This window comes from Armigeres subalbatus, chromosome 2, assembly GCF_024139115.2.
Source record: "Armigeres subalbatus isolate Guangzhou_Male chromosome 2, GZ_Asu_2, whole genome shotgun sequence".
NCBI classification, from domain to species: Eukaryota; Metazoa; Arthropoda; class Insecta; order Diptera; family Culicidae; genus Armigeres; species Armigeres subalbatus.
This window is the reverse complement of record NC_085140.1, coordinates 52,618,036-52,626,977: the sequence shown is the minus strand read 5'-3', so window position 1 is coordinate 52,626,977 and position 8,942 is coordinate 52,618,036. Positions and strand designations below refer to the sequence as shown.

At 41.4% G+C, this 8,942-nt stretch overlaps 1 protein-coding gene across 2 annotated transcripts; it reads right to left on the bottom strand.

Moving 5' to 3' along the window:
- Nucleotides 1-225: 225 nt before the first annotated feature.
- Nucleotides 226-1,439, bottom strand: LOC134214394 (cytochrome b5-like). Of its 2 annotated transcripts, XM_062693775.1 has the most exons (3): nt 1,273-1,439; nt 939-1,213; nt 226-475 (listed from the first exon to the last, which is right to left on the bottom strand). In XM_062693775.1, exons 2-3 carry the CDS (start codon nt 1,185-1,187, stop codon nt 365-367), a joined length of 360 nt encoding a protein of 119 aa, XP_062549759.1. In that variant the 5' UTR covers nt 1,188-1,213; nt 1,273-1,439; the 3' UTR covers nt 226-364. The 2 variants fall into 2 exon arrangements, with proteins under 2 accessions (XP_062549759.1, XP_062549758.1); XM_062693774.1 differs by having other exon boundaries at nt 939-1,436.
- Nucleotides 1,440-8,942: the final 7,503 nt, after the last annotated feature.

The following is an 8,942-nucleotide window of genomic DNA, read 5'->3' as shown; positions in this document are numbered from 1 at the left end:
GGGGAGCCTTTAGTTTGGTTATAAAATCAATATTTTTAATTTGTATAAAAAATATATGAAGTGTAATGTTGCTCGCCGTAGTCAAGAGAAAATGAATTCTTACACATTGAATATATTCTTATATATTCTTGTTTAACATATTTTTCTTAGGGTGGTCAAACACCTTAGTGAAAAAAAAAGTGATCAGATTACCCCGACGTCCCATGTGTACTTTTCTTTCATTTAAATTTCAGTTAAATGTAAATTTCATAAATTTCATTTAATTTTTTTAACTTACACTATTATAAATAAATGTTAACAAAATATTCTGGAATTTTGTAATTCCTGTAACAATAGAAGTTGTATCACTGGTATCACTGGTTTTTCATCCACAAAATATGAACTTTCGTCGTTTGCTGCGTTGCTTATCTGGCATTTCACAAGCTCCATCCGGTGTGAGTTTGGATCCTTTCTTCTGGAACTTGGCACGTTCGCACTATAATAGAGAAGTGATAACATGAGGAACTACCATTACATCAATGTGCTGATGATAGAGCTTATCGAACACCACGGTATTGTGAGCCTCCAAAATAAATGGCCGTTAAAAAAACGAATCGAACTCTATCTAGAAGTTCACAAGAAAAATAATTCATAATCATAGACGACTTTTGACATCATCGTTTATCATTTACGTGCGCGGTAGCAATGAATGACTTCGATTGATTTATATCAGGAAGCATATTGTATGCCATATCTCCATCAATCGATTTATATGAGTGGAAAGCACTTTATAGTTTATTCAGACTGTTAGATTTATTCCATGATATAGAGTACCTTGATATTAATCGTCATATATATGATTCTTCGTGACAACTTGATGTTTGAACTTTCAAATAACATTACTTTTCCATCACGTAGTTTAACTTGTAGCATAAATCAATTTAAAAAAAAATACTCACATAAGTTAGCTCTCCTATCTTGTACTGCTTCAGCATCTCCATGGCCGTTGCAGAGTGGCCAAAATCATCAAAATCTTTTGTGCCGTCTGCACCGGCAAAGTCAGTGACTAGCTCTGGCCCGCCGGGGTGGTCCTCCACGTAGTCTGTCACATCGTAAACCATGTCGCGAACTATAATCCAAATGCGACTTCCGTTCTTTCCGTCACGAAGCGCAACTTCCTGGCGAGTGTATTCTGTGGTGCTGGCCATTTTCGATAGATTTGTTGATGTTGTCCCTAGAATGTGTTCCACTGGACTGAACTTGTTGCGAGACGGACCTCAAACGATTATATACCGACGAAGACGGTTACGAGGAAATCTCATTCTAATCAACGCCGAATATATGACCCATTGAGGTGGCTCGCCATGCTGTCACCTACATCAAGCGATGATCAGTGGTCAGACGAGTACGTGATTTTGTACGAGGAAGAAATTGCACTGCACCTGAAGTGATTTCCTCAAATAAAAGATTATCTCGTAGTAGGGCATACGATTTTATTCGTGTCATATGAGACTTTAAATTTAAGCACGGAAATTATAAGAATGATTTCTATTGGCGTTAGCAATTTGTCCAATATACGTAAAAGCGTGAACGCGTTTATATTTTAGTATTGTCTATTCGGAACAAAGCTAGAACGCTTTTTATACCGAAGTTGGATTTTTCTCCAGATACAGGCATCTTTCCCAACTTCGGAAGTAGTGCACTGAATTCGCCTAAAGATGCGCTAAACAACGCATCACTTAGTTTAACAGATAAAACTTCGGAAGAAAGTTCGGTTTGGAAGTCCCGACTTTCGAATTCTAAGTTGGTGCTATGCCGACAATACGTTAGAATAACTGAGTGAGTGATCAAAGTTAAAGAATTCTGGATTAATCCAGTTAGCGGTTTATCTTATCATACGTCTGGAAAGTGTAAGAAAATCACGTTTTTTTGTTTTCGACTTTCTTATATATTGACGTAAACTACGTCTAAGGGGAAGACTTGGATACAGGGTGTACAGGGTACACGCACAGTACATATACTGGGTATGCAAAAAAGCGTGACAGAGGGAGGAGGGGGGTCTAGAAATATTAAAAAGTAGTGGACGTCATATTTGAATCGCCCCTAAGATTTTGAACGTTACTAGCGCATTCATCTTTCGATTGATTTTTGAGATTTATATATATATATATATATATATATATATTAGGGTGGCTCAAATTAGTATGGGAAAAACTTTTTTCAAATTTCTTAATGGGCCGCCCTCTTATTCGCTTCTATTTGATGCTCTGATGCTCTGGACAAAATTTCAGCCAAATCGGTTAACGTTTGGGCGGTGCTAAACTCGTTGGAAGTTTATATGCAAAAATGTATGCAGAAACAACCAAAAACAGTAAATTGCAGCTGGACTACACAACTTACGATGAAGAACTGTGATACTCATTCAGATCTTGGAGAATTTAATACAGAATGTTATGCAGAAAACCGCGAGAAGATTAGAGTTTAACCGGCTGAGTTATTAGCATTTCTCTGTAGTGGGGTTAGAGCAAATTTCGTTTCTTTTACCTTTGAAAAGAAATAAATTCACCCCTACAACACTCCAGTAAAATGCTAATATCTTTGCGTAATAAACTCTAATCTTCTCGCGGTTTTCAGCATAACATTCTGTATTTAATTCTACAAAAACTGAATGAGTATCATGTTTCTTGATAGTAAATTGTGCCGTCCAACTGCAAATCACTGTTTTTGGATGTTTCTGCATACATTTTTCAATATAAACTTCCAACGAGCTTAGCACCACCCAATCGTTGACCGATTTGGCGGAAATATTGTCCAGAGCATGAGGGCAACAAATAGAACCGAATAAGAGGACGGCCCATCAAAAATTTGAAAAAGTTTTTTTTGAGCCACCCAAATATATATATATATATATATATATATATATATATATATATATATATATATATATATATATATATATATATATATATATATATATATATATATATATATATATATATATATATATATATATATATATATATATGTATACAGTCGCGATTCGCTGGTTGGGCCACGACCTCGGCCCAACTAACGAATTCGGTTTTTTAGATGGGTCAACTGACAGCCATTTGAAAACGTGTATTTCGACTTGAACATCACAAATGATGTCCAGTGACGTGACGGCCAATCCCGTTTTCCGTGTTTACATTGAATTTTGACGTACGGTTCCTTTTAGTTGGGCCATTGCCCAACCAGCAGAGGCCCAACTAAAAAGTGACGCAAGTATTAAGATCCCAACCAGCGAATCCCGACTGTATATCAATCGTCTCGGAAACTCTCCACCAATTTGCCAGTTGTATTGCAACTTTTGATTATCAACGTTAAACTAGGGTATCGGACAGCACATTGGCAGCACCTCATATAATAGTGCATAAAAAGTGATATACCATACTGTTACCGTTAGTGACAATAAGCCTGTATATTAATGTTAAATTTGTTCAACCTACCTTCATTTCATTTATTTAGTTAACATCTAAACAGATAACACTGAATCAACAATTTGACGCCACAATACACGGTTCGAGGCCGCATCTCTCCATCCTCGGATACGCCCCACGCTCGCCAAGTCGTTTTGCACCTGGTCTGCACATCTCGCTCGCTGCGCTCCACGCCGTCTCGTACCTGCCGGATCGGAAGCGAACACCATCTTTGCAGGGTTGCTGTCCGGCATTCTTGCAACATGTCCTGCCCATCGTACCCTTCCGGCTTTAGCTACCTTCTGGATACTGGGTTCGTCGTAGAGTTGGGCGAGCTCATGGTTCATTCTTCGCCGCCACACACCGTCTTCTTGCACACCGCCAAAGATGGTCCTAAGCACCCGTCTCTCGAATACTCCGAGTGCTTGCAAGTCCTCCACACTGCTTCCCATGCGGGCCCTGTCGCGCTCGGTTCCGCCCACAAGCATGTACTTTGTCTTTGACGCATTCACCACCAGTCCAACTTTAGTAGCTTCACGTTTCAGGCGGGTGTACAGTTCTGCCACCTTTGCAAATGTTCGGCCGACAATGTCCATGTCATCCGCGAAGCAAATAAATTGACTGGATCTGTTGAAAATCGTACCCCGGCTGTTACACCCGGATCTCCGCATGACACCTTCTAGCGCAATGTTGAACAACAGGCACGAAAGTCAATCACCTTGTCTTAGTCCCCGGCGCGATTCGAACGAACTGGAGTGTTCGCCCGAAATCTTCACACAGTTTTGCACACCATCCACCGTTGCTTCGATCAGTCTGGTAAGCTTCCCAGGGAAGCTGTTCTCGTCCATAATTTTCCATAGCTCTACGCGGTCTATACTGTCGTATGCCGCCTTGAAATCAACAAACAGATGGTGCGTTCGGACCTGGTATTCACGGCATTTTTGAAGGATTTGCCGTACAGTAAAGATCTGGACCGTTGTCGAGGGGCCGTCAACGAAGCCGGCTTGATAACTTCCCACGAACTCGTTCACTAATGGTGACAGACGACGGAAGATGATCTGGGATATCACTTTGTAGGCGGCATTCAGGATGGTGATCGCTCGGAAGTTCTCACACTCCAGTTTGTCGCCTTTCTTGTAGATGGGGCATATAACCCCTTCCTTCCACTCCTCCGGTAGCTGTTCGGTTTCCCAGATTCTGACTATCAGTTTGTGCAGGCAAGTGGCCAGCTTTTCCGGGCCCATCTTGATGAGCTCAGCTCCGATACCATCCTTACCAGCTGCTTTATTGGTCTTTAGCTGTTGAATGGCATCCTTAACTTCCCTCAAGGTGGGGGCTGGTTGGCTTCCATCGTCCGCTGAACTGACGTAGTAATCTCCTCCGCTGCCTTGACTTTCACTGCCTGTACTCTCAGCGCCATTCAGATGTTCCTCGTAGTGCTGCTTCCACCTTTCGATCACCACACGTTCGTCCGTCAAGATGCTCCCATCCTTATCCCGGCACATTTCGGCTCGCGGCACGAAGCCTTTGCGGGATGCGTTGAGCTTCTGATAGAACTTGCGTGTATCTTGAGAACGGCACAGCTGATCCATCTCCTCGCACTCCGCTTCTTCCAGGCGGCGTTTCTTCTCCTGAAATAGGCGGGTCTGCTGTCTCCGCTTCCGTCTATAACGCTCCACGTTCTGCCGGGTACCTTGCTGCAGCGCGACCGCCCGCACTGCGTCCTTCTCCTCCAGAATCTGTCTGCACTCTTCGTCGAACCAATCGTTCCGTCGACTTCGACCCATATACCCGACGTTGTTCTCCGCTGCGTCGTTAATGGCTGCTTTGACTGTATTCCAGCAGTCCTCAAGAGGGGCCCCATCGAGCTCACCCTCTTCCGGCAACGCTGCCTCGAGATGCTGCGCGTATGCAGTGGCGACATCAGGTTGCTTCAGTCGCTCTAGGTCGTACCGTGGCAGTTGTCGGTACCGAACATTGTTGATGACGGATAGTTTTGGGCGCAGTTTTACCATCACCAGATAGTGATCAGAGTCCATGTTAGCGCCACGATATGTCCTGACGTCGATAATGTCGAAGAAGTGCCCTCCATCAATCAGAACGTGGTCGATTTGTGATTCAGTCTGCAGTGGTGATCTCCAGGTGTACCGATACGGGAGGCTGTGTTGGAAGTAGGTGCTGCGAATGGCCATATTCTTGGAGGCGGCGAAATCAATTAGTCGTAGGCCGTTTTCGTTCGTCAGCCGGTGAGCGCTGAACTTTCCAATAGTCGGTCTAAACTCCTCCTCTTGGCCAACCTGAGCGTTCAAATCTCCTATGATGATTTTGACGTCGTGGCTTGGGCAGCTGTCGTACTCACGTTCCAGCTGCGCGTAGAATGCGTCCTTATCATCATCAGTGCTTCCGGAGTGTGGGCTATGGACGTTGATTATGCTGAAGTTGAAGATCACGCGCCTTTGCGTATCGCCCATCACTATGAAAGCTGTTCCCAGCTCGTGTGTGTTGCCGCAGTTCTGGTAGATGGTATGATTACCTCTAAACGTTCGCACCATTGATCCCTTCCAACAAACCTCCTGTAGCACTACGATGCCGAATCCACGGTCCTTGAGCACATCCGCTAGTATGCGTGTGCTTCCGATGAAGTTGAGAGATTTGCAGTTCCACGAGCCGAGTTTTCAATCGCTAGTCCCTTTTCGTCGCAGTGGTCTTCGCCGATGGTTCCCGGTGGACCATGGTGCACAGTTTCACTTAAAGTCCCTCGTTGGCACTCAGACGATGATCAGCCGCCCCTAACATGGAGAACAGACGCTGTTGTAAGCCGATCCTGACATGGAGAACAGACGCTCAGAAAGATTTACACCTCCGAAGAGGAGCAACCCACCCCCTCTTCCCTCTCAGCATACGACCATAGCTCCCATCGGAGTTGGTTACCCGATCTTCCCTAAGGTTGCTCGTATCCCGGCCAGCACCACGGGGAGGTAGGGATAGAAGTTGCTGGGTAAAAGGCTAAGGACCGCGAGATAGGGTTTATTTTATTCCTTCAGGTACGCGAAGTACCGATGGTACGCTTTACCCAGCATTTGCCGTACCAGCTGATCGATATATAATTAGATTGTATATTTTCTAGAATAATAAAAAATAATTTGGATAATCTATTTTTTTAATTTAATTTAAACATATTAAAGTTTGTTTAAACCTCCAGATATATTTGAATTCACCTAATAGTTTAGTTTAAAGTGACCAGACGTCCCGGATTGTTTGAGACAGTAGCGGTTTCAACCTACTTGCCTCGCATTGCCATGCGTTCGGGAAAATGTCCCGCATTGCATGATAAATCCTTAAAGTCTTTAGAATCCTTGAAATCCGTAAGAAATAAAATGTCTAGAAAATCATAAACAGATAATTAGAAAAAAGAGGAAACATGGGCAGTTAATTTTGTCTTCTGATCTTGGGAGAATAAAGGTATGAATTATTTAAAGAATCTGAGCAATTTCCACAAGTATCAACTAATCTACGCTTTCTGAAGGAATAATAACAGTTGATTTGATTTCTGGATAACGCAGAAATCTTAGAAATCTGAAGCTTTTGAATATCTTGGAGAGTCTAGAGAATGTGGGAATTAAGGATTTGTCGGAATTTACGGAATCAAAAATTCCTGAAGATATTCTGAAAAGTTTAGGTCATAATAATGATCGAAGGATCTGAGTCAGGTACAGAATCTGAAAAAAATGGAATAAACAAAAATGTGTAAAATCTAGAGCATCTTTTCTCTTTCGGGAGAATTGATACCTCTCCATTAACTTGGTTTGATAAAAATAGAAATTGGTTTTTGATTCATTGAATACGTCTCTTTAAATAAAAATATAAGATTTTCCGATTTTTTGTGCGTATTTATCAACGAGTTTTGGTAGGGAAGTCAACAGTGCTTTCAATCTTGGAATTTAGGTAGAGTTGATCCCCCTTTTATGATATCTAGTCAAGAAATATTTTTTCGAGCCAACCCTCCGTCAAATATCTCCAGTCTACATAAAATCAGACACCTAAGAATAAATTTATATTGTTTTAAATTTTGTCATTAATTTTTATATGGGTATTAAACAAATTCTAAATTTTCGAATCCCTAATGATCCCAAGTGCTCTCATATTAAGTTACAACCAAAAAATCTAAAATATACTAAAATTGTAAGGAAATGTTTATATTTTTATAAGTACAGACCATTTCGTATATTCATGGCTTTGTGCTGTTTCAAAACTAAAACATCGATGTTGGGAGAAATTACAGAAAACTAATTAGCTAGTACGGTTGTCAATCGAAACAGTAAACCACAAAGTCTTCTTATTTCAAACATATTTGCCAAATCCAAAGATTTTATAGTTTTATTTACTTTTTGGAATCTAGTAGTTTCCTTACTGGGTGTTGATATGAGAAAAAACGCTTTGATACGCTTTATAAATAGATAACGCTTAAGACGTGTCCCGGATTGACCCAAGCAGAATCTGGTCATTTTAGTTTAGTTTGAAATCAATATTCAGTAACAGCATTTTTGCCTTTCTCGTACAACAAAGTTGTACCGAAAGGCTATCATTTCACTCCAAGAACGAACTTTTTATAGAAGGCCCGGAGACCCATAGTGTCATATACCAATCGACTCAGCTCAACGAACTGAGCACATGTCTGTCTGTCCGTGTGTATGTATGTGTGTATGTGTGTGCGTATGTGTGTGCACAAAAGCTAAGAAAAGCATTAGACAACTTTTCATATAGTAATACTTAACCGATTTTTTCTCAACAAGTTTTATTAGACAGAGGGCAAAACCTAGTTGATCACTATTGAATTTGATAAAGATCGACCGTTGCGTTTGAAAGTTATAAAGAAAATGGTACATCGATTCGAGCCATACAAGCGTCATATAAGGTTGGTGTCTTGACTAAATACGAGAAAGGCAGTATCACTACTCGGTGAATTAAATTGGTTTTTTTTTAATTTTTATTACCAGACTTAGGCCGGAGTGGACTGTGCAATACATAAAAGTCTTCTCCATTCCGCTCGGTCCATGGCTGCACTTCGCCAACCACGCAGTCTGCGGATGGTCCGCAAATCGTCTTCCACCTGATCCGCTGTGCACCTCGCCTTCTTGTTCAGGTCGGATCGGTGTCGAGAACCATTTTTACCGGATCACTGACCGACATTCTGGCTTCTTGCCCGGCCCACTGCAGTCGTCCGATTTTCGCGGTAACGCGCAATATAAATATTGTTCAAAACAAACTAAGGTCATGGTTGATACAACATATACTTCGGTTTCAAACAATTATTATTATGCTTCAATTGAATCAAATTGTAATGTTAAAATAGATTAGAGAAAAAGGTTAAGTTCAAACAAACTCGTTGGTTTGAAACAACTAATTTTGGTTTTAAAACAACAAAATTTCTAGTTTGAAAATCAAGCAACAAGTTGGTTGTTTCATACTAGACTCTTTTTGGTCCGTGCTGTATCCAAGTCTTCC